Source organism: Pleurodeles waltl, chromosome 10 (assembly GCF_031143425.1).
Source record: "Pleurodeles waltl isolate 20211129_DDA chromosome 10, aPleWal1.hap1.20221129, whole genome shotgun sequence".
Taxonomy (NCBI): Eukaryota; Metazoa; Chordata; class Amphibia; order Caudata; family Salamandridae; genus Pleurodeles; species Pleurodeles waltl.
In genome coordinates, this window is record NC_090449.1 from 64,709,653 (window position 1) to 64,735,507 (window position 25,855).

The window sequence follows — 25,855 nt, forward strand, 5'->3', positions numbered from 1 at the left end:
CCCCTTCCTCGCCCTGTCTCCTTCTACAGTTTGATGCGGGGGAAAGTTCCTGCTCCTGCTGTAAATTTTATGATAGTAGGGATAGAAGGTAAGAGAATGAAAGATGTTAAAAGTGATTTATGGAGTTTTGGGCTCATTAATTGCAGATCCCTCCCCAGCCATAAGTATGAGCTCCGTACTCCAATAGAGGAGGAACAGTATGATGCCCTACTTCTCACAGAGATCTGGCTACATGATTGCTCTATCCCAGACATTAACCAGGCACTCTCCCCAGGTTGCTACATCTGTGGGAGGGATTGTCTGCAGAAAAGGGAAGGAGGAATGCCATCACCTTAAAGGATATCAATTAATGTGTATTTAATTCTCTGGACACTCCAGGTTGATTGTGAAAACTTGGACTCCACTATTAATCTCTCCCCTACTTTATCGTTCTCGGGGATGTTAGTATATCACCCCCCCCCCCCCCTCCCCCCCACGGTCTATGTTCCAGGGTCATGGATATGCTGCCTAAAATTTGGGCTGCTGTTATATTTGGAAAACTCAATTCTGCACTGTTAGATTTTAATACTCATCTTGAGGAAGCAACCAACTCTCAAGTAACTAAAATCCTGCAAGACTTGGACGGAATGCAGCTAACGCAAAGGGTTAAAGGACCTACGCATGTTAAAGGCCATCTGTTAGACCCAGTATTTAGTAATGAGGCCCACCTTGATGTAAAGTGCACTCAACAAATGGCTAGGACAGATCATGTTCTTATTGCCTTCACACTGGAAGGCCCGTTGGGTGACCCCAAATCTAAGATTGAACATAGTAAGGGCCATAGGTGGTCTGGCCTTAATAAAGAGTCCTGGAGAACAGTGCTGGCCAACACAAGTCTGGTGTTAGGTAATGACCTGGAAGAAGCTAACTTGAGAATAAATACTTGGATACAACATTTACTTGAGGCCTCTACTCCTATCTATATCTTAAGAAAAGGCAGGAAAGAAAAGTTTGCTGCGTGGTTTATTGAACAACTAATGTTCTTAAAAAAAGGTTGCAAAAAGTAATATGACAAAGATGATAAGACAGACTATCGAGCAGCCACTTGTGTTTACCATCTAGAGATCAGGAAGGTTCAAGCTGCCTATTATGAATACCTTATGTTTAAGGCAGCAAATTTCCCGAGGGACCTGTTTTGGATCGTACAGCCCCTGAATACCCTTAAAGCGTGTAACCTACCCCCTTCTCCCACAGAAGAACACTGTAATGAACCTGCGGTCGATTTTCAGAATAAAGTGAATAGAATTTATACGGAACTACTAAAGGGAACAGAAGTACCGCCTATAATAGCAGGAGAGGCTCCCTTGGTAGGTGATTTAGGGACACCTGATAGTTCCCCTTTATCACTCAAGATAAATTCTCTTGGCTTTTCTGAGGACAGTAAAATCGGGGTCCCCCCCTGGATGTGGCGCTCCGCATATCATCTGAGAAGGTAGACAGGAAATTTGACCTGTTATCTTGGATCTTTTAAACCCCTTTATGATATCAGGTTCAGTTCTCCGGGAATGGAAGCATGCTGTAGTTAAACCGCTGCTGAAGAAAGCGAGCCTTGACCCCGCCCTACCTGCAAATTACAGGCCTATTTCCTTGTTGTCGTTTTTGGGCAACGTTCTGGGGAAGCACATTAACAAGCTCCTCTCTAATCACTTGGAGACAAATGTGCTACTCGACCCGACTCAGAACGGCTTTTGGACCAAACATAGCACGGAACCTGCCATGTTATTAGTCATGGAGAAGGTTAAACGACTCCTTGACAGAGGGGGTGTATCTGCAATCATTCTACTAGACCTCAGTGCAGCCTTTGATACCGTTGACCACGACATCCTAGGACTTGGGTTGAGTGAGTTAGGGGTAAAGAAAGAGGCCTTAAAATGGCTGCGCTTCTTTCTCAAAGATAGATCCTTTCAGATCTTGGATTCCCAAGCTTCCCTGAAGTTTTCCCCCTTAAACATGGGGTGCCGCAGGGGTCAGCTTTAAGTCCTATGCTTTTTAATATCTGTTTGCAGCCTTTGGCTGCCATGGTGAAGGAGTTTATAGTATCCATCATCTCTTATGCAGATTATACGCACCTGGTGGTCTCCCTTGTCTGGAGAAGGTCGCGCAATGGATGGCAAACTGCTTTCTGAAATTAAATGGAAACAAAACGGGGCTGCTCATGGTAGGGAATGTTTTTCTTGGAAGTCTGTTGGATGCACCAGATTGACTTAGGAGCCTTTGAACCCCCTTTAGCTTTCAAATCCAATAAAAAGTATAGACATATGGGTGCATAGTTCCCTGTCAATGGAAGTACAGCTAAAGAAACTGACTTGGACATGCTTTGCCTTATTAAGAATGCTGCTCAAAATTCTGGACCTTCTTCCTCCTACATCCAGAAGAATCGTGGTCCAGGCATTAATATTGTCTCACCTGGACTACGGGAACTCCTTGTATTTAGGATCACCTAAATCCGTCCTAAAGAGACTTCAGGTGGTCCAAAACGCTGCGGCCAGGACCATTTTTAAGTTACCTAAGCAGGCCTCAGTGAAAGAGACCAGGCCTCAATGTGTTGGCTCCTGCTGGAGGAAAGAGTAAAATTTAATGCGCTGTGTGTCACTCATAGAGCAGTTAACCAGAAGGGGCCGAAGCTGATTAGGAATCTTCTTACTTTATACACTCCCAACAGGACTTTGAGGTCCTCTTGCCCTGGTTTGTTGAAGGTCCCTCGGGTTCATAGCGCGGGGAAGCCTCCCCATGCACTTTATAAATCCCTTTTAAGATAAAATATATCTGTCCTCCTGACAAGTGCTGGTATCATCTACCAATCATTGTAGCTGTGCTGCTGAGAAGTGCCTGTAATGTGTATCATTAGTTTAAAGACCCTGCTGAGACATGGAGGTACTATCTATCATTGGTGTAGCCACCTGCTGAGATGTGCTGATCCTGTTGGTTGTTGGTGTAGGTGCCCGCTGAGTTATGCTGTTAAATATAAGATACCTGCATACCTGTACTTATGACGTGGTCACCGGATGAGTTTCTTGAAGTACTTTTAATCTTGGCGGTCTGTCACCAATGCTTAATTTGTAAAAGAATGAGTGCCGGGGCCCAAAGCTCTGCTCAGTATCCCATTGCTAGTACTATTAAATGATAGTGTGCCGAATACCAGGGCTGTGTAGCGAGTCTACCTCATGCCTCTTGAATCTACTACCAGACACTCCCTGTCCCTTTATCTTAATCTGGCAGGTTCCTGCTTTCATCCTTTGTGGCAGTTTTTCGTCTTTCTCTTCCTCCATCTTTCTGCTTTGTGCGTTTTCTCTGTCTCACTCTGGGGAAATGTCTGATGATGAAAAATAAATGGTGGGCCTCAGAAATGATTGCCGGTGGCCCCCACCAGCAATCATCGGCTCAAATTAAACACTTCCTGTTACCATAGCTTACTGGTCCACAGACATGGTTAGTTCCCAGGCATATTATCCCACATTGTCAGCAAATAATAGTCCTATATCTTGAAGAGACTAGATTACATAAGAAATCGAAATACATCATAATAACCCAAGTTCGGCAATGTCACGGCTCCACTAATCTGCCCCAGACGGTACCCATATTATGGGCTTTTGACGACCCACTGTTAAGAAATGTAGTTGTGTCGGACTTTCAGTAATCTAATGAGCTAGCAGGTGAATCTGTGGTTGAAATCTGCTGAGGAACTCACGGGAAGGGCCATCGGAATTATGCAGCAGTGGAGGTTGAAAATATGCAGCAAGGTTGAGTGAATTATGTGGCAAGAAAAGGCAAATTATGTGACATAATGTGCCACATGTTCTGACAATATTACTTCATTATTTTGCAGTGGCCGCCGCCGCATAACTCAAGGGGAAAGGTGGGGGTTCGAGGGGGGGGGCGGTTTGGGACAGAGACGAGGTAAAAATAAAAATTTAAATAGCACTTACCTTGCCTCTGTCCCTGCCGCCCTTCTGCTGCCTTGTGCTTCTCTTCTTCTAGTGTCCCAGCATTCACTGGGACACCAGCACAGGCTCCCCAGCAATCCTGATACTGCTTTCATGCAAAACCTTGCATGAAAGCAACACCAGGATTGGTCTAAGTGGCAGTAACTGCAGCTCAGACACACCCCTGGGGTCTGTGCAGTTTCTCCAGTCTGGCTGTTAAACACAGCCAGGGTGGAGAAACCTAGTTGCGCATGTGTGTTTGGCCGGCCTCAGACGACCGACCAAACACACATGCGCACTTGCGTGCACTCTCCCCTCCTCCCACCTCCCGTGGCCCAGCCCCACCCCTCCCTGCACTGCTAGCTGTGCCAGAAGCAGAAAAATAAAACTATAGTAAACTATTGTTTCATTGTTCTGCTTCTGGAACAGCCAGTGGGGCGATACTCCTTCGCCATTGCGTTATTTTGTCATTTGCACATTTGTAAACACTGGGCATTGATTGCACCTCATTAGTATCAGTTTAACACCCAAATATACCAATAAGCAACAGAAAGGTGACCCGGCAACCTTTGCTAAGAGCTTTCCACAGCACAGCAACACGTGCCGCTACGTTTTTAGTAACTTAAGAACAGTTTGAGGAACAAATATTTTTTGTTAAAATCTGCAGATTTTGCATCAGATGACGAATTATGTGGCAAATGCGGCAAATCCATAATTACGTTAAAAACGCTGCGGCCGCACAATCGCATAATTTCAGTGGCCATGCTCAGGGGACCTCAGTTATCCGTTCTTTGTTGTTTGTCCCGCAACAAAGATGGCTTGGAATTTACCTGGGCCTCCTTGTGTGCCAGCAGGTGGCGCCGCTAGACTGTGAATGTTAATCATCCTGTTATAACACCTTTGGTTTCCAACATCTCTTTGAATATTTAATGTTTTACGGAAGACTGTCATTTTCCTCTCTTTTTATTTCAGATCAGGCCAAAGTGTTTGTGCGAGTGTTCACAGAGATTGACCGCCTCCCGCAGCTGTTTGCCTATTACTACAAGTGCCACAAGGTATGTTGTACCCAGCGTTAGGTGATGCGTGGGCCGTGCTGGGGGGCGCTAAGTAAGGCTTGAAATATCTAGAGATGGGCGAGCAAACAAATTAACAAGGAGAGTCGAGCCCTGAAAATGCTTGGGGTGCGAATCGTCATCAGAATTCAGAGAAGTGTATTTATTTTTCACGTGGAAGTTTTTCGCCTTAGGACAGCACACTACATAACCGCATTGAGAAGAATTTATTACAAAATATAGGGGGTGATTCTCACCCTGGCGGGCGGCGGAGGCCGCCCGCCAGAGTTCCCCCCTCCAAAATACCGCTCCGCGGTCGAAAGACCGCTGAGGGTATTTTGGGATTTGCACTGGGCTGGCGGGCGACCGCCAAAAGGCCGCCCGCCAGCCCAGTGCAAATCATCCTTCCCACGTGGACGCCGGCTCAGAATTGAGCCGGCGGAGTGGGAAGGTGCGACGGGTGCAGTGGCACCCGTCGCGTATTTCAGTGTCTGCAAGGCAGACACTGAAATACAAAGTGGGGCCCTCTTACGGGGGCCCCTGCAGTGCCCATGCCATTGGCATGGGCACTGCAGGGGCCCCCAGGGGCCCCACGACACCCCATACCGCCATCCTGTTCCTGGCGGGCGAACCGCCAGGAACAGGATGGCGGTATAGGGTGTCAGAATCCCCCATGGCGGTGCAGCAAGCTGCGCCGCCATGGGGGATTCCCAGGGCAGCGGAAAACCGGCGGGAGACCGCCGGTTTTCCCTTTCTGGCCGCGGCTGAACCGCCGCGGTCAGAATACCCTGTGGAGCACCGCCAGCCTGTTGGCGGTGCTCCCTCCAACCCTGGCCCCGGCGGTCCATGACCGCCGGGGTCAGAATGACCCCCATAGTTTTTAAACATGAACTCGGAAATATTCCTGCCCACGCCTGCCCCGCCCTGGGCAAAACATCTTTAGTTTACTAAAAGGCAAGTCGCTTGTCGCATTTGTACTAAACGTGGCCAACATTCTTAATATAAGTGGAGCTACATTGTAATCTCCAGTGAGGGCTGGAATTACGTGATTGCGGGGCCAATGCAATTTTTGCATAATTTTAGATTTGCCTCATAACCTGCAGATTTTACCCTAAAAAAAATGTTACTGACGCAAATGGTTCTAAAGTTAGTAAAAATGCAACGACCCGTGTTGCCACGCAGTGGAAGGCCTTGTAAGGGTTTTTAAGATGACCCCAACACATACAGCTGTCTGTACAGGAGTGGTATTTTCAGATAGATGCCTCAGTGGGTTCATGCACCTGGTCCCAAGATCTGCATCGCCAAGTTCTAAACTCAACAAGACCAGCTCAGCGTCTCACCCTTTAATTTAGAGATTGATAACCTGATTAACAGCGAGTAGGATGACCCACCGCTTTGCTTTCAGTCATTGGCAATTTTTCACTTTATGAATGCTCAATAATTATTATTGTAAAATGTGACACCAAGTGGTGGACCCTTCCAGAGTACAGAGTGCTGGCAAACACATGATCAACCTAAAGTCTGAAAACATCAAGAAACACGAACCAAAGCAGTGACTCACAAAAAAACTGAAAGATTTCTCACTTCTGGGAAGAAGTAATGCAGGCTGTTTTTTGGATGGCTGATCGTATGTAAGAGTTTTTCAGATTCAAGGAGTTTCCACTGGCTCTACCAGTAGAATTAACAATTATGTAAGAAACCATGTGACAAGTTTTAGCAACGCAAGACCCAGGTTTTAGAAAGTGGGTGACACAGGACACAGAAATGCTTGAGTGAAATGTGCTGAAACAGACGCATGGCAAGTGACAGTTGTCTTTTGTATAGTGGAAAAAATCTAGTCTTGAACTTCACTAGTTCAGTTCGAAGAGGTACATCAAGAACCAGACATGCAGTGCCTCTCGGGGCCAGGGGTCCAAGGAGGCGCGATGCACCCAGTTATGACTGTTGCCTACTCTTCAGCTGCTGGTTAGAGCTAGAGGGTGCGGTTGCCTAGACATTTACTGCCATATAGTGGTGCACAGACCTCAAGTGCAAAGACAGCCCTCATCTCGACCCCTCTGACCCAACCCACCACCATTAAAACCATCTTACTTCCTAATCCTGCTGGCACTGCCCATTTTTACTGGATGATGTGCATAATGACGTGTGTGTGTGTGTGTTGGTCCCCTGGACCGCTGCTTAATCTCCAGCAAATTTTTTGTTAACATTCTTTTTTTTGTTTTGTTAACATTCTGTAGGAAGGTAGCCTCTTTCTAGCCTTGTTACCCCCACTTTTGGCCTGTTGTGAGTATATGTCAGGATGTTTTCACTGTCTCACTGAGATCCTGCTAGCCAGGGCCCATAGTGAAAACCCTATGTTGTCAGTGTGTTTGGTATGTGTCACTGGGATCCTGCTAGCCAGGACCCCAGTGCTCATAAGTTTGCGGCCTATATGTGTTCCCTGTGTGGTGCCTAACTGTATCACTGAGGCTCTGCTAACCAGAACCTCAGTGGTTATGCTCTCTCTGCTTTCTAAATTTGTCACTGCAGTCTAGTGACTAAATTTACCAATTCACATTGGCACACTGGTACACCCGTATAATTCCCTTGTATATGGTACTGAGGTACCCAGGGTATTGGGGTTCCAGGAGATCCCTATGGGCTGCAGCATTTCTTTTGCCACCCATAGGGAGCTCAGACAATTCTTACACAGGCCTGCCAGTGCAGCCTGAGTGAAATAACGTCCACGTTATTTCACAGCCATTTTTCACTGCACATAAGTAACTTATAAGTCACCTATATGTCTAACCTTCACTCAGTAAAGCTTGGGTGCCAAGTTACTTAGTGTGTGGGCACCCTAGCACTAGCCAAGGTGCCCACACATCGTTCAGGGCAAATCCCCCGGACTTTGTGAGTGCGGGGACACCATTACACACGTGCACTATACATAGGTCACTACCTATGTATAACGTCACAAGGGTAACTCCGAACATGGCCATGTAACATGTCTAAGATCACGGAATTATCACCCCAATACCATTCTGGTATTGGGGGGACAATTCCATGATCCCCCGGGTCTCTAGCACAGAACCTGGGTACTGCCAAACTGCCTTCCCAGGGTCTCCACTGCAGCTGCTGCTGCTGCCAACCCCTCAGACAGGTTTCTGCCCTCCTGGGGTCCAGGCAGCCCTGGCCCAGGAAGGCAGAACAAAGGATTTTCTCTGAGAGAGGGTGTTACACCCTCTCCCTTTGGAAATGGGTGTAAAGGGCTGGGAAGGAGTAGCCTCCCCCAGCCTCTGGAAATGCTTTGATGGGCAGAGATGGTGCTCATCTCTGCATAAGCCAGTCTACACCGGTTCAGGGATCCCCCAGCCCTGCTCTGGCGCAAAACTTGACAAAGGAAATGGGAGTGACCACTCCCCTGACCAGTACCTCCCATGGGAGGTGCCCAGAGCTCCTCCAGTGTGTCCCAGACCTCTGCCATCTTGGAAACAGAGGTGTTGGGGGCACACTGGACTGCTTTTAGTGGCCAGTGCCAGCAGGTGACGTCAGAGGCTCCTTCTGATAGGCTCTTACCTCTCTTGGTAGCCAATCCTCCAATCTTGGTAGCCAAACCTCCTTTTCTGTCTATTTAGGGCCTCTGCTTTGAGGAATTCTTCAGATTACGAATGCAAGAGCTCACCAGAGTTCCTCTGCATCTCCCTCTTCGCCTTCTACCAAGGATTGACCGCTGACTGCTCCAGGACGCCTGCAAAACCGCAACAAAGTAGCAAGACGACTACCAGCAACATTGTAGCGCCTAATCCTGCCAGCTTTCTCGACTGTTTCCAGGTGGTGCATGCTCTGGGGGTAGCTTGCCTTCACCCTGCACCAGAAGCTCTGAAGAAATCTCCTGTGGGTCGACGGAATCTTCCCCCTGCTAACGCAGGCACCAAAAGACTGCATCACTGGTCCTCTGGGTCCCCTCTCATCCTGACGAGCGTGGTCCCTGGAACACAGCAACTCTGTCCAAGTGACTCCCACAGTTCAGTGACTCTTCAGTCCAAGTTTGGTGGAGGTAAGTCCTTGCCTCCCCACGCTAGACTGCAAAGCTGTGTACTGCGTGATTTGCAGCTGCTCCGGCTCCTGTGCTCTATTCCAGGATTTCCTTCGTGCACAGCCTAGCCTGGGTCCCCAGCACTGCGTCCTGCAGTGCACCACCCTCTGAGTTGGCCTCCGACGTCGTGGGACCCTATTTTGTAACTTTGCGTGGACTCTGGTTCACTAATCTTCTAAGTGCCTGTTGGGGTACTTCTGCGAGTGCTGCCTGCTTCTGTGAGGGCTCTCTGAGTTGCTGAGTGCCCCCTCTGTCTCCTCCTCCAAAAGGAGACATCCTGGTCTATCCTGGTCCTCAGTAGGACCCAAAAACCTCTACTGCAACCCTTGCAGCTAGCAAGGATTGTTTACGGTATTTCTGCGTGGGAGCACCTGATCGCGACGTGGGACATCTTTTCTCCAAAGGAGAAGTTCCTAGTCCTCTTCTTTCTTGCAGAATTCCAAGCTTCTTCCATCCGGAGGCAGCTTCCTTGCACCGTCATCCGGGGTTTCCTGGGCTCCTGCCCCCCCGGACACTGTCGTGACTATTGGACTTGGTCCCCTTGCCTTGAAGGTCCTCAGGTCCGGAAATCCATTGTCAGTGCACTGCTAGTGTTTGTTGTTCTTGAGGAATCCCCCTATCACGACTATTGTGCTCTCTTGGGGTAGTATGTGTACTTTACTCCTTCTTTTCAGGGTCCTGGGGTGGGGTTTCTGATGGATACAACTACCTGTGGATTCCTCACCTCATGAATACTCCCATGGCGCCAGCATTCGACGGAAATCTTCTTCCTAGTCTCTGCACGTCGACGAGGACGTCACTCTAGCCCACGCGACGCCGTCTGACGTCATACAGGCAATAAGAGGTCCTCGACGACGTGCCGACGTCAGTTCCCTTTTTTCCGTGCATTCGAAACGGTTATCTTCGAGGGAGCAACTGTTACTATTGTGGTTACAGTGTATTTTTTGCTGCGTAGTCCTTTTCTGCAGTAATAATGTCGCAGAGAAAGTCGGGTTTCAAGCCTTGTCGAGAGTGTGGGGGCAAGATGTCAGTTACAGATCCTCACTCCGACTGCCTTTGGTGTTTGAGCTCCGACCACGACGTCTCAACTTGCGATTCATGCCAGCACATGAATCCGAAGGCCCTCAAGGAACGTGAGGCTAAGTTGTTTATGGCGAAGTCGAAGAAAGAAAAGCATCACAAGAAGTCTTCTTCGCCAAGGCATCGGCGTCATCGAGACTCCCGGCGCCGTAGAGATTCACGGCGCCGTTCAAGCAAAGAGACTCGTTCCAGGTCGCCTTCGGATCGGCGCCGGAGGACTTGGGAGGTCAGTCCCACGGTCACGCCGCATCCGTCGACGCCGTTGCCCTCTCCGGCGTCACCGACTTCACCTGGGCAGGCATCGGTGATTGAGGTGATGCAGCCTCTTGTGTTGTCTCCGGCGTCGCAGACGTCGAGGCCGGCGTCGGGGTCGCCTTCGATACAGGCTCCCCAGTATCCAGCTTTTCCCACCCCTGGAGCCGATAGTACCGCATTCTTAAATGCGATGTATACCATCTTCCAACAGATGGCTCCAGGGGGTGCTCCGGCTGGTCCTTTGGCCTTTTCATTGGGTGATCCTGCGCCTCTACGGCCGGCACCCTTTATGCCCTTTCTCCCTTTTGGGAACGTGGGCTCGGCGCCGGTGTCGGTGCCGGTGGCCGCTCCGGTGGCTTCAGAGGGATTGGCCCCGGAGATTTCCATCCCGTCGACGTCGGGATTTCGTCCTGTGACTCCGGTGGGTCCATCTGCTCCAAGTTCTCTTCGTCCTGCTCTTTCGTCGAAGTTGCCTGTGGCGCCGGACGCGGCGTCGGTTGCTTCTGGGGATCGGCGCTGATCTTCGACTTCGGCGGAGGCCATGTCGACTCCGTGTATCGAGCAGAGGCTACATTCGAGGAGACGGGCTCTTCGTCTATTGGAAGAGCAGGAGTACCAGCGAGTCCTGGAGGAAGGAGAACTGGAGGACTCTGGTGATGGACTGCATGGTCTGGATACAGCCAATGGGCTGGACACTTCCCCTGAGTGGGATCTTTCGTCTCCAGGGGAATATACGGAGGAGGCGGCTTCCTTTCACGCTGTAGTACGGAAGGCAGCTAACTTTCTGGACCTGCCTTTGCCGGTGGCAGAGGCGAAGCAGAATCTTCTAACGGAGGTGCTACATCCGGCCTCTGCTGCAGCGGAGCCTCTCTTGCCGTTTAATGAGGCTTTGCTTGATCCGGTGCTAGAGGTGTGGAAGAGGCCAGTATCTTCCTGAGCGGTTCATAGGGCTGTGGCCAGGAGGTATCGAGCTGCGCCATCTGACCCTGGCTTTCTTTCTAGACACCCTACACCGGAGAGCTTGGTGGTGCAAGCCTCCTGTTCATCAAAATCAGCGCCTGGATCTTTCCCGACGGTGCCTGGATACAGGGACTCGAAAAAGCTGGATGCGCAGTCCAAGAAAATTTTTTCATCCTGCAGTCTGGCGTTGAAGGCCACCAACGTAACTTGCATTCTGGGGAGATACATCCATGCTCTTATGGATGACATTTCGTCATCATTTACGGAGCTTCCCCAGGGTCTTTTGGATGTTGTTTCGGATGCCCAGGCTGCCGCGACCCAGATTATTCAGTCTGGGCTGGACACGACCGACTCGGTGGCTAGGGCGATGGGCACAGCTGTGGTGGCAAGGAGACAGGCCTGGCTCCGTAATTCGGGGTTTTATGCGGATGTGCAGTCAACCCTATTGGACCTCCCGTTTGATGGGGACAAACTGTTTGGGGCCAAGGCAGATTCGGCCTTGGAGCGATTTAAGGAGAGCAGGGCCACAGCCAAATCGTTAGGGCTCCAAGCTCCTTCTTCCTCTGCCTCTTCCAGATTTTTCAGGAGGTTTCGTGGATTTGGGCGTGGCTCTTCCTCCTCTTCCTTTCGGGGGAGATTCCAGCAACCTGCCTCTTCCCATCCCTATAGATCTTTTAGAGGGAGAGGTAGGGCCCGTACCAGAGGAGCCTCTCAGCAGCACTCTGCCTCTTCCTCGTCCTCTGGAGGGGTGCAGCAGGGAAAGCCGCCTTAGGCTTCCACCATTTCCCACTCACTCCTCTCCTGTAGGGGGAAGATTACGGCATTCTCTCCGCAAGTGGAAGACTATTACAACGGACACTTGGGTTCTCAGTATTGTGGGAAAAGGCTACACCCTTCCCTTTCGGGAGTTCCCGCCCCCCATCCCGCCTCGCCCATCTTATTGTTCAGAAAAACACCTCTTGTTGCTAGAACAGGAGGTACAAGTCCTCCTTTCAAAGGGCGCGGTGGAGTTGGTCCCAGAGCAGGAAAGGGGTCGAGGTTGTTACTCAAGGTATTTCCTGATTCCCAAGAAGGATGGTCGGTTGAGACCAATCCTGGATCTGAGGATCTTTAATTGGTTCCTCAAACAGGAAAAGTTCAAGATGCTGACCCTAGCTCAGGTGCTTTTGGCGTTGAACAAGGAAGATTGGATGGTGTCTGTCGACTTGCAGGATGCTTACTTTCATATCCCGATACTCAAGTCGCACAGGAAGTATCTCCGGTTTGTCGTAGGATCGCAGCACTATCAGTTTGCGGTCCTTCCGTTTGGTCTTACTTCAGCACCTCGAGTCTTCACGAAGGTGATGTCGGTGGTTGCGGCAGAGCTCAGAAGGAAGGGGATAGCAGTATTCCCTTACTTGGACGACTGGTTGATCAAAGCCAAGTCTCCGGAGCTTGTGTTGCATCATCTGCAGTCAACGACTCAGTTGTTGTTCGACCTGGGCTTTTCGGTGAACGAGCCCAAATCTCACCTGGAGCCCTCTCAGCGCCTCCTGTTCATAGGGGCAGTACTGGATACAGCATTGAGTCGAGCCTTTCCTCCGCCTCAGCGGATTCAAGATATTCAGGAATTGGTTCCAATGTTTCGAAGTGGAGCGGTATTTCCAGTCCTCAAGGTCCTTCGTCTGCTCGGTCTGTTTGCCTCCTGCATTCTGTTGGTCAAGCATGCTCGCTGGCACATGAGGGCTCTTCAGTGGTGCCTCCGAAGGCAGTGGTCTCAACACAAAGGAGATCTAGAAGGTGCTGTCAAGATCTCCAGAGATGCTGCTGTGGACTTGAAGTGGTGGATTGCGAGCAACAATCTTTCACAAGGAAAGCAGTTCGCGCAGTCGCCACCAGTGGCCACGGTCATAACGGATGCTTCCACTCTAGGGTGGGGAGCTCATCTGGGGGATCTGGAGATCAAAGGCCTTTGGTCTCCAGAGGAACAGATGTTTAATATCAATCTGTTAGAGTTACGGGCTGTACGTCTGGCTCTCAAGGCCTTCCTCCCTTCCCTTCGTGGTCAGTCGGTACAGGTCCTGACGGACAATACTACCACGATGTGGTACATAAACAAACAGGGAGGAGTAGGGTCGTACCTTCTCTGCAGAGAAGCTCTTCGACTATGGTCCTGGGCAAAGGACCATCAGATTTGCTTGGTAGCAAATCATCTGGCCGGGGTCTTGAATGTACGTGCGGACGGTCTCAGTCGCCAATTCTCGGCAGACCACGAGTGGCGTCTCCATCCAGATCAAGCCCGTTTGATCTTCCAAAGGTGGGGGTTTCCTCGGGTAGATCTGTTTGCCACTCTGGAGAACACGCATTGTCCGTTATTCTGCAGCCTCCAGTATCCGATGCAGGGAGCGTTGGGGGACGTGTTTCAAATAACCTGGTGCGGCCAGTTGCTTTACGCGTTTCCTCCCATACCCTTGATTCCTCGAGTATTGAGGAAGATTCGCCAAGACCGGGCGCTAGTCATCTTAATAGCTCCGGATTGGCCAAGGAGGGTGTGGTACTCCGACCTTCTCCAACTCTCTATGTGCCCTCCGCTCCGTCTCCTTTTCAGGGCAGACCTCCTCTCGCAGTCGCAGGGGCAGGTTTTACACCCCAACCTCCAGAGTCTGCACCTACATGCCTGGAGATTGAACGGGGCAACCTGAGTTCCTTCTCTCTTCCGCCTGATGTAGTGGATGTTATATTAGCGGCCAGGCGACACTCCACTAAATCTATCTACGCTAATAGGTGGTCTAAATTTGTTGCATGGTGTGGAGAGAGGCAGATTGATCCCTTACATGCTCATCTATCGGACGTTTTGTCTTTTGCTCTGTCTCTAGCGCAGAAAGGTTGTGCAGTGGCTACCATTAAGGGTTATTTGTCGGCCTTGTCAGCCTTCATTTGTCTTCCAGACCAACCATCGTTATTTAAATCCCCTATTGTTATCAGATTCTTGAAAGGTCTTCTAAATAAATATCCTCCAAAACCATTCGTTATGCCGCAATGGGATTTGTCCTTGGTCCTGACTTTCCTTATGGGGTCCCCTTTTGAGCCTATGCATTCTTGCCCCTTAAGGTATTTAGTTATAAAAACAGTTTTCCTGGTAGCTATAACATCTGCAAGGAGAGTGAGTGAGTTGCAGGCCTTATCGGTAAAGCCCCCTTATACAACTTTTTATGGGGATAAGGTGGTGTTGAGGACCAAGGCTGCTTTCCTCCCGAAAGTTGTTTCACCCTTCCATTTGGCTCAGACAATTACTTTGTCCACGTTCTATCCTCCGCCTCATCCTTCTAAAGAGGAAGAAAGACTGCACCGTCTGGACCCAAAGAGGGCGTTGAGCTTCTTTATTGATAGAACAAAGGATTTCAGGCTGGAGGATCAGCTGTTCATCGGGTACGTGGGCAAGAGGAGAGGAAAGGCAGTCCACAAGAGAACACTCTCCAGGTGGGTTGTTCTTTGCATTAAAATCTGTTACTCTTTGGCAAAGAAGGATCCTCCTGAGGGTATTCGAGCTCATTCCACCAGAGCGAAGTCGGCCACTTCGGCCTTGGCCAGAGGTGTTCCTGTGGTCGACATCTGCAAGGCCGCAACTTGGTCGTCCCTTCACACTTTTGCGAAACATTACTGTTTGGACTCTGAGGTCAGAAGGGACGGACATTTTGCACGGTCAGTGCTGCAGGATTTCTTGGTTTGACCATTTAGGCACCCGCCACCGGGCGTGGTACTGCTTTGGGACTCTATTCATGAGGTGAGGAATCCACAGGTAGTTGTATCCATCAGAAGAACGAGTTACTTACCTTCGGTAACGACTTTTCTGGTGGATACATTAGCTACCTGTGGATTCCTCACGGTCCCACCCGCCTCCCCGTTGCCTTTCTGGTCTTACCAAGTAATCCTTGAGTGCGCTCCTCTTGGTCTTCAAGGTTGCAATAGATGTTGTGTATATATGGATACTTGTGTATATTTATCTGTATATATATATATATATGTATATATTCTGGTGTATATACATGATTTGCATATATTTGTTCATTTAAAAAATAAATTAAAAAAAGAGAGAGTTTTATTAAATTTACAGCTATTCATTGCAATATTGTGTATTTTACAAGGTTATGGGATGTTGCCTTGCTCTTTCATTGCATTGGGTTGTTGTTCTCATGCACGTAAAAAATGTTGGTACTGACGTCGGCACGTCGTCGAGGACCTCTTATTGCCTGTATGACGTCAGACGGCGTCGCGTGGGCTAGAGTGACGTCCTCGTCGACGTGCAGAGACTAGGAAGAAGATTTCCGTCGAATGCTGGCGCCATGGGAGTATTCATGAGGTGAGGAATCCACAGGTAGCTAATGTATCCACCACAAAAGTCGTTACCGAAGGTAAGTAACTCGTTCATCTTGGACACCCTGACTGTTTTCTTACAATCCCAGCGACCCTCTACAAGCTCCCATAGGTCTGGGGTCCATTCGTGATTCGTATTCCACTTTTGGAGTATATGGTTTGTTTTGCCCCTATACCTATGCTTGCCTATTGTAATTCTACACTGTTTGCATTACTTTTCTGACTCTTACTTACCTATTTGTGATTTGTGTACACATTACTTGTGTATATTACTTACCTTCTTACTGAGGGTACTCACTGAGATACTTGTGGCATATTGTCATAAAAATAAAGTACCTTTATTTTTAGTAACTCTATGTATTGTGTTTTCTTATGATATTGTGCATATGATGTAAGTGGTACAGTAGGAGCTTTGCATGTCTCCTAGTTCAGCCTAAGCTGATTTGCCATAGCTATCTTCTATCAGCCCAAGCTGCTAGAAACACCTCTATTCTACTAATAAGGGATAACTGGACCTGGCACAAGGTGTACGTACCTTTGGTACCCACTACAAGCCAGGCCAGCCTCCTACACATTCTCTCTTAAAAGGAGTTTGCGAATGGGCTACCACGCTACCTTGCTAGTCCGTAATGTTTTGTGTTTTGTGACACTACACACCAAACTAGGATTTGGAATATTTGCCCACAACCCTGCACTTCCAAATACTAAATTGGCATGGAGTCGTAATCCCGTTTCAGCAGTCTGTAAACGTTTACTGATTCCTAGAATGGGATTGATACATGTAAAGGAAGCATTTTTGCAATCTCAGCCTCGAACCAGAGTGTTTGCAACTGTAAAAATGGTTTGCGTAGCTGACCCTTTGTTTTATTATGCCAAATTGTGTGCAGTTGCACTGCGTATTTTATGCAGCTATCAGGTCAGCAGTCGGAATCCAGCCATTAGGGATCTCCCATCAGCAGCTGGTCCAAGCGTGTGACCCTGCGCCTGCACTGGTACTGCACAGACTTTTATTGCTAATTGTTTATGAAGTGAGGATGGGTCATTCTTCCTCATCTTCTACTTCACTTTAAAAATGTGCAAATAATGCCCCTTTACAGAAGTGTCCAGAAGCTAATGCTGCTTTTCCTTATGTTTTCCATCAGATCTCTGCAAGATTATCTTCCCCTGCAGCCAAGATTATAACGCGTGCACCAGAGTAGTGGAAAGTTGCCCATTCTCTGCCTTGTTAGTTTGAATGGTGTCAAAAAATCATAGGCCCTCATTCTAACTGAACGGCCAAAATACCGCTTCCTGCATTCTGACCTTCCCGCTGGGCCAGCGGGCGCTAACAATGTTAGCGCCCGCAGGCCCAGCGGGAAGGGGGCCTGCAACATTGAAGCCGGCTCCGAATGGAGCCGGCGGTGTTGCAGGTGTGCGACAGGTGCGGTTGCACCCGTCGCGCTTTTCACTGTCTGCTAGGCAGACAGTGAAAAGCCGGCTGGGGCCCTGTTAGGGGACCCCTGCACTGCCCATGCCAGTGGCATGGGCAGTGCAGGGGCCCCCAGGGGCCCCAGGACACCCGTTCCCGCCAGCCTCTTCCTGGCGGTGTAAACCGCCAGAAACAGGCTGGCGGGAAGGGGGTCGGAATCCCCAGAGCAGCGCTGCTTGCAGCGCTGCCCTGGAGGATTCGCCCAGCCGGGGCAAAAACGGCGGGAAACCGCCGGCCCCGGTTTTCCGACCACGGCTTTACCGCCGCGGTCGGAATGGGCTTTGAAGCACCGCCAGCCTGTTGGCGGTGCTTCCGTCGTTCTGCGCCCTGGCGGTCCAAGACCGCCAGGGTCTGAATGACCCCCATAGTGTTTCTACACTGAAAATATTACCATCAAGGACACATTTGTTGGCATTACCATTCAAACAAGTAATCTGCTTTTCTAGGTCCTATGTGTAAGAATTTGGATTATTATTTGGGGTGGGTGATTACCCCCACTCAAGGAATAGTCCTAATCCTTGTCAGGGTGAACCCTCAGAGTCACTAATTGATGTCATTGCTACCAGGGGTTTTGCTCAGGATGGAGCTGATAGGCTTAGCTCAGCGCAATGACTGAAGTATTTATACTGTACCCATACAGCTGCCTGTTCTTACCCTTAGAAGTGTGCCTCAAGTGTTACATGTGGCTCAACAGACACGTGAACCTGGATTGAACACTGTAGTATCAAAAAGGATACTCGCAGCCCCCGCCCTGCACAGATCGTGGAGTTCAGAGGAGTGATCTCTGTCCGTTCCGTTCAACCTATTGTTTGCTCCTGGGAGGCATTTCAGACTTTTTTCATGCCTATTCAAGCCTGGGAACAGGCGGACAGCTGGCAGAGATCTATGTTAATTAACCAGTTCGGGCAGGTAAAAGGTAACTTTCTAAAAGTTTATTTTCCTTACTATTTATTAAAAATCGAAATTCAGTATTGAACTGTATTTTTAATAACTATTGAAAATAGTGGTTTAATTATTTTTTTAGCTGGCCTCATTCCTGAGATACCGTATTAGTATTTTAGTCTGTACTCTGGTTTTCTACATAGCACTGCTAGGCCTGCCACGGTGAAAATATTTTTAGGGCCTTGACACTGTAGGGACATGGTCATATTCATTTTCTACATGTACCACTTTTAAGAACCATGTACCCTTTCTTGTTGGCTATGGTGCTGACATAGGAGTGACTTACTAATATTTGAAAGGGAGGTTTTTACGTGAAAAATTAATATTTTAAAAGATAGTATTGCAAATCTAAACAGTAGCAGTCAGGCTACAATTGTCGGTTAAGCCATGTTTTTCTTGTTACACTAGTGGATGGCACAGTAAAGTGCTACAGTCCGCAGGTGACATTTAACTTTTAGGCCCTGCATGCACTTTTTGCATCACATATTAGGGACCTAGAAGCAAGTAAAAAATACCAGTCAGTAATAGGTCAATTCAGTCATTTAAAGGGAGAGCACAGACACTTTACTACTGGTTAACAGAGATACGATGCACAGAATTCTGAAGCCAGTAGACAAAATTAAGGTCCTTCAAAGTCCAGAAAAATCTGGGGTGAACATGCAGAAAAGGCAGATTTTATACAATATGTTTACACCTTTATTCTTTGTTAAATGCAATTATGTTTACATGCATTCGGGATTGTCTTGCGTGTAGTGTGCATGATTGTCATCTGATAGCCCTCCCACACCACAGAGGAGAGCCATGACTCTCACAATTTGTTGACACCATAGTTGGTGACTGAGTCATAATCAGTGAGGGATCTTACTCATAGCCCTGCAACTCATTCACACTTAATAACTAGGCATCCCCAGGCTGGGCAGCACAGAGTTGATGGTGACAGCTGTAGGCATTCATTGTGTTCTCCTGTTTTTTCTGCTACCTGCTCCCTGCTGTCGGACACTTCGGCAGTGTGCATTATTAAACACTATAAATGCACAATAGTCTCTACTCTTTAGGTCTTAAATTGCACCAAGTCCTTGGAGATGGACATACTTATGGGAAATAGTGTGGGTTCATGACAGAACAATTCCTCTCAAATGTATGTAGGGGACAAAGACTGCCCTACCTTACACTCCCTAGTTGCTACTCCCTTGCCAACCACTCCCAATCTCGAATGACTTATGAATCCATCTTGCCCTCTAGTTAACAGTGTGTCAAAATGTAGTCACAGGCCACAGAAATGGTCACCTGTGGCATCTCTGGCAAAAACTGATGAACCTGTTAAACAGGGTGTACACCTACACGCCTGCGGTGCCAAAACGGTGTGCAAAGAAAGTACATTGTCATAGGTAGCAAAATACCCTGAGACAACGATCCCCCTACCTCCCCCACCTCTGTGTGTCACTTTGACCAGAAAGCAGGTGCAGCCAAAGGGCCCACCATGAAAGCCCTCTTCTCATTTTATACAGAATGCATATGTAACCAGTGTTACACCCTGGCTATATCCTTGGTGTGTGCACAGAAGCCTCCCGTAAAAAAAGGTTGCCTAGGCCGAGGCAGGATTAGTCACACATAAGAACCAAATCTGAAAAGTTTGGACTGGTTGCTGCAAACTCAGTCGTAATTCAGTCTCAATACATTGAAAGGTAAAGTATGATCTGTCAGACTCTCAGACAAAAGGCTGGTAGTGACGGAGAAATGCCCATAACAAGTCTGATATGTTTTTAAATGCTGTTGGGACTGAGGCAGCCAGTACTGCTGAAAAATAAGGTCCGAGGAAGTTTGAAACACGTTAGGCCTGTTGCTTTAAACGTTAAATCATTCTTGTCAATCTGCACCTCGGAAAGCCCAGTCGAGCAAGTACTGAATCAAGGGCCAGATATGCGACCCGAACTCTGATGTACAACACTGTCTGAGACAGTGTATGCGATTCCAAAATGGGTTGCAAGGGACATGCTTCATTATTGTTCGTGGGGACACGGTCAATGATGTGTTCTTTGGTGCTTGCTTGAAAAAAACTCACAAAACCTTCAGAGGTTGTGTATCACTACCATTGGAGCCCATGAGCTCAGAGGTTGTGTATCACTCCCACTGGAGCCCATGATCTCACAGGTTGTGTATCACTCTCATTGGAACCCATGATCTCAGAGGTTGTGTATCATGATCTCAGAGGTTGTGTATCACTCCCTTTGGCGCCCATGATCTCAGAGGTTGTGTATCACTCCCGTTGGAACCCATGATCTGGGGCTACTCTCAGGTGTATTACTTTATTTTTTTTCAGGAGTTTTGTCCTAATGTGTGGGATACAGATTTCTGTCCTCCATAAAGGTGGGTCAGATGCTGTTTGGATTAGTAGGTCTCTCCTGTGGACAGATTTTAGCTCTCTGTACACCACTTCAGAAACATACACTGGGCTTTGTGCCAGCCCGCTGATTACCAATGGCTGGCTTTCTTGTCACTCACTTCTTGGCCTTCTTTCCTCTTGTTTGGTTTCTTCCTTCCACGAAGCGCGGCTTCTGCATCATTTTTTTGATTGGATGGCTTGTTTCTTTTCACTGGTCATATTCAGAACAGCCCCCCTTCCCCTTAAATACCTGTTCCCTCAACTCGACGCACTCTGTGTTACTCCCTCCTCTTACACTGCATCCATTGCCTTCCCCATACAGATTTTTTTTTTTTAATTAACCCCGGCGTCCTCCATACTCGGTCTCAAGCTCATTAGTCCCCGCCCCCGCGTTCCCCACAGCCTCCTCTCCGCTGGTTTGCCGCACTCCCTTTGTTGCTTCTCCAGACCCACATACGCTTTAAAATGCTTTAATCAGTGTTTTCATAGGACTCGGATGCTGCCATTTGCTGCTGTGCTGCTCTATTGCAATAAAAGTGTTTCCCCAAAAGTAAAACATGTGTTTTTTATTTACCGCGCCAAGTGGCCTGCGCCATCTTGGAAGGGTAAATCCAAAAACCTGAATATAATGGCGCCCACATTATTCCTTAGGGGCAGGCATTTGCCATCCAGCATGCCCTCACCCACATGGAAGGACGCCTCCCCAGCAGTGCAATGATTCATACTCGTGTGCGTTCGCGCCTTCTTCTTGTCAGTGTTTCACAGCATCGCCAAAGTACCTTAACAAAGCCAATAGGTCAAAACATTGAAACCTATTAGAGTTGATAATACTTGTATCTTATTTTACGAAAAAATCCAAACCGTGTGTGGCTCCTCAGACACACCGTTCCACAGTTGACGAAGTGCCTCTAGCCTCGATCTTTGAACAGCAAGGGCCTGGCCACAGGGCTCTTCCGTGGAGAGACCATGCCCTGTCTCAAAGCTGTAGGCTCAAGTCAAGCCCTATAGTCAGGGCCACTGGAATTATGCGGTTGTGTGACCGCGGCAATTTTCGCATAACTATAGATTTGCCACATAATCCATCATCTGCTGCATAATCTGCCGATTTTAACAAAAAATGTTTCTATCGGAAACGGTTCAAAAGTTACTATAAATGCAGAGAAACTTCCTTTGCAAAACTGGACTTGTCACCTTTTTTGTTACTGATTTCTATATGTGGGGATTAAAACGGTACTATTGATGTGTAACCAATGCCCAGACATTGTTACCTAGTTTAAAAATTATGAAATAATGAATGCTATCACAAAATGTGTCACATTGTGCCGCATAATGTGTGCCTTTTCTTGCCGCACACTTTTCTCAATCCTGCCGCATAATTTGCCCCTCATGCCGCATATAGTGCTTCTAGTCGCTATAGCGGCCCTCAGTCTCTGAGCACCAAGTGCCTCCTCATGCGGGTTCATGTCAGACTGCAGGCCTCATCCTCGGAGAGACCATGCACTGTCTCAGAGCTGTAGGCTCTAGTCTAGTCGGTACAGCGCCCTTCAGGTTGAAGCATTTCTAGCCGCACTATGGACCTCGATCTCTGAACAACATGTGCCTCCTCACGCGGGGTCGTATCAGACTACCAGCCTCGTGCTCTCTCGTCTCAAAGGTGTAGGCTCTATTCGGTACAGCGCTTAGAGCGCTGAAGGCCTTCCAGCAGCACTGCCCGTGCCTGGGTCTCTACCGGACAGAATATACCTTTTCTTACTGGAACTTGGGAGACTGCAGGCCCCAGGGGGTCTGAGATGCCCCCGGACTCTCTGTGCCGTCCGTACAATACTGCCCAGTACTGCAGCCCCGGTCCTGCCTCGGAGCAGCCCGCACCGGTCTGTGCAGGATCAGGCCTGATTTTCACTCATAAGTGTTTTAGTCACTGGTGCCCAAGTGTAACTATTGTGTCACAGCCCGTCTTCATGCTCGTGCCAGTCTGAAATGCCGCAATAAAACTCCCTAAAAAGCCAGGAAGCGCTATCTTGGCGGCCCAACCCTTTGTCCCTTGTAGTTTTCACGTCTGTCTCACGTAACCGATAATTACACAGAAGCGCTGGCACGGGAAGCCTCGGCCTCTCCCCTGTGCTGCAGTAATGACCCCCCTTTAATGTGCCCATTGTGCGGGAGCAGGCCTCGCCCCCGTGGCCGGGGCCGGGGCCGGGGCCGGGGCCTGCCCATCCAGCACAGAACCGCACTGTAAGACCCGAGGACCCAAGGGCATCTTAAGGGTTCTGGGCGCCAAGGGCCGAACGTATTTTGTGGCCCCTAATTTCAGCTCTTTCATGCCCTCTTTGGCCAGATCACTGACGCTGCCCAGGCACCCTCGTCCAAATTCTAAGTGTGTTTACATCTAATATTCGGGGTAGTGACGTGTGCTTTTTAATATTTAACACAGCAGCAGCTCACTAATATTACTGCAAATAAACTCACATGAAGTCCTGTTTTGATCTAAAATATAAACGCATTGATCTGCAAAATGTCTGCAATAAACCCCAACACATCACCCAGATTAAAATTAAATTAAAGAAAAACGGTGTTTAAAACAATCTGTTTAAGAATTATTCAAGGTCATCAGGGCAAGACTCTGCAAAGGAGATCTTGCTTTATCAGGGCCCCCTGAAAGGCTGGTGCCCTGGACCAGAGCCCACTTTGCCCGTGCCTTAAAACATCTCTGTGAAAACTGGAAAAATACAAGAGCCGGAGATCCTGTTAATGTCAGGGTAGAAATGTTGATGGAGAGGAGGGGATCAGCGTCTTTACCTGTGGCGCCTCATTGTAACCAACCATAGTCGGGCTGGGACACAAAATAGACCTGTCACCAAAACTAAAGCACTCCCCATTAACAACTCAGATGCAAAAAAAGTGGATCACATTTGGAAATTGGTGCCGTTTTGAACTTGTAAAGACGTGGGTATTGGTGGTTTGCAAACTATGAGACTCCGCATGCATTTGTGCTTGCTGCAGGCAATGTTTGTGGTAATATCAGGGAAATCAACAGTAAAAACCTGTCACGCAGACTACAAAAAGAGGCCACAAACAGCCAAGAAACCGTACTGACATTGACCTTTCAGACCAGCCCTTTGGGACTGCCTAGTTGGCATTTAGGTCAGGCCGACCTGCGACACAGAAGTCCAGACACCCCCTCACCCCCACTATTGCTCTCTCAACATCAAGCTCACATTTATCTTTTTTTTCAGTTCTGTTTTTTTTTTATATAGTGTACTGTTTATTCCTGACTCTTTATCGCTTAAGGTTCCTCTAGATTTTGGTGCTTATGCAGTTATGGGTCTCAGATGGTTTTCCATTATACAGCTGTCTGACACGCATCAGGCCTAGTTTGCAGTCTAAAATTGTAACCTTGAACAAATACTCTCTCGACGTTTTATATATAACTTTGAGGGAGAATTTGTCATCTTCAGATAGTCACTAAGCGCCACTGGTGTGTCAGGCGTTCATTAGAGCACACGGATGACCCTAGCCAGTGGTGACCCTCCACATTTTGAACAGGTGCAGCGCTGAGCCTGGGATTGCACAGCGCTTTTTGAATGCAAGCATTCAAAACCTTTTTAGAAGATGTTGCACCTATGTACATGTCTAGAGCATAGTTACTTAGGCTGTGGCTAGGCTGTTCCAAATAACACTAACCTACCATTTAACAGCTACTTTTCAATGCATGAAACGCCAAACAATCAGTCTCCAACTGACAGAAGCAGGACTTTCAGGAAGCTGACTTGGAATAGCACCTACCCAAGAATGGTGTCTGAACTCGCATACCCACTAACTCCTCCTCACATACATTCATCTAGGTTACTTAAGCACCCATTTCAGAAATCTGTCTTTTGTCCCCATGTCACTCATTCCTTATCTGTGTATGTTTTATGAGAGTGAGTAGCTTGCTTTGTTACTGCCACACTGTCCCTGTTTGTGAGGAGGTAATGCTTGCACTGTTGATGTCTGATTTGTACCTGTTCTGTGATAGGAAAGGTTTGTGTTGCTGCTGCCCTCACTGTACCTGACCACTTAAGTTGGGAAGCTTGCACTGTTTCTGCGAAGGTCGCCTGTTCTATGAAGAGAGGTGTGTCCAGTGCTGTTGACCTATCTTATAAACATGCAACTGATATTAACATGCCCAGGCCAGCCAGAAGCTTTTGTTGGACCCAGTGCATACACTAGTTCTGGAGCCCTGATCCAGAGACTCACAGCTTCTCAGCTTGTCCAAACTGTGTGACCCTAGACAATTCTTCTTCTTCCCTGTGCCACCTTTTCCCTCATCATCACATTTGAGAGCACTTTGAAATAATTCAGTTCAGGATGTGCACGGTACAAAAACCACTCTCATATATGGTTTGATAGACCATAATATTTGTTCATCAATACCAACAATAGAGGCCTTGTACAGGAGGCACTAGATAAAGGACATGCCTCTTGGGTCATCCTACCCTCGCTTCCGAAGCTGGGACATTTTTTCCAAAGTATCTGTGCACCTAACAAAGTTTCCATCATTCACTAATAAAACTGTCATTAAGGCGGAAGAGAGAAGACCAAGATCGGAACTGCACAATGTCTAATCTGGAAACCTGGTTTTATTTTGGCTTCCAAACTTGACCAAATAATGTGACCCTAATCGATGATGTTTCTTCCATCTACCTCCTTTTCCATGATCATTGCATCGGAGAGCACCTTCAAATAATTCACTCATAGAGGAGTCTCTCTTGTGTATAGTTTAGCAGGCCCTAATGTTTCTCCATAGGAGAAAGAAGACTACTGATTTGTCTCTTGAGTGATTAATACAACTGCAAAGACACAAATGGTGGCGTTCGCTGTCTCACAAAAAGGCCACTTAATGGAGTGACATTATCTAAGGTGCTAAAGTGAAACAATCCAAAATACACTTTTTATGTAAAAGTTCACAACTCGCCCTATAAATAAGGTTGCAGTCAGCAGCACTTGCAGCAGGTAAGGAAGTCCAGGATGAGCTAAGAGCTGCTTTCCTCAGCCACCACTGCACTGATACAACACAGACCGTGCTGCTCAGAATCATTGGACCTGGTCGTCACTGCCTCAGTACCACTTCCCTTGTGGTACAGGAATCAAGGAAGGAGAGTGTAAACCAGATGCCCGTGGTTTACAATCTCAAGTCCTATACACTCCCACAGCCAGTCACATGTGAGTGTGGCTTAGCACCGCGGGCAAGGCATGTTTCATAGCACAATTTACTATTACAGTGTCTCATCCTGTGAAACATGCTGCACGTTCTGGCTGACTCGGAAGTAGCACATTGTGAGGCCT

General features: G+C 48.2%; 1 protein-coding gene across 1 annotated transcript in view; it reads left to right on the forward strand.

Moving 5' to 3' along the window:
- COG7 (component of oligomeric golgi complex 7) overlaps window positions 1-25,855 on the forward strand; it is a 223,176-nt gene that overhangs the window by 52,280 nt on the left and 145,041 nt on the right. Inside the window, exon 6 of the mRNA XM_069209670.1 lies at window positions 4,935-5,017. Coding sequence (XP_069065771.1) covers window positions 4,935-5,017 — 83 coding nt within the window. The remainder of the gene's footprint in view (window positions 1-4,934; window positions 5,018-25,855) is intronic.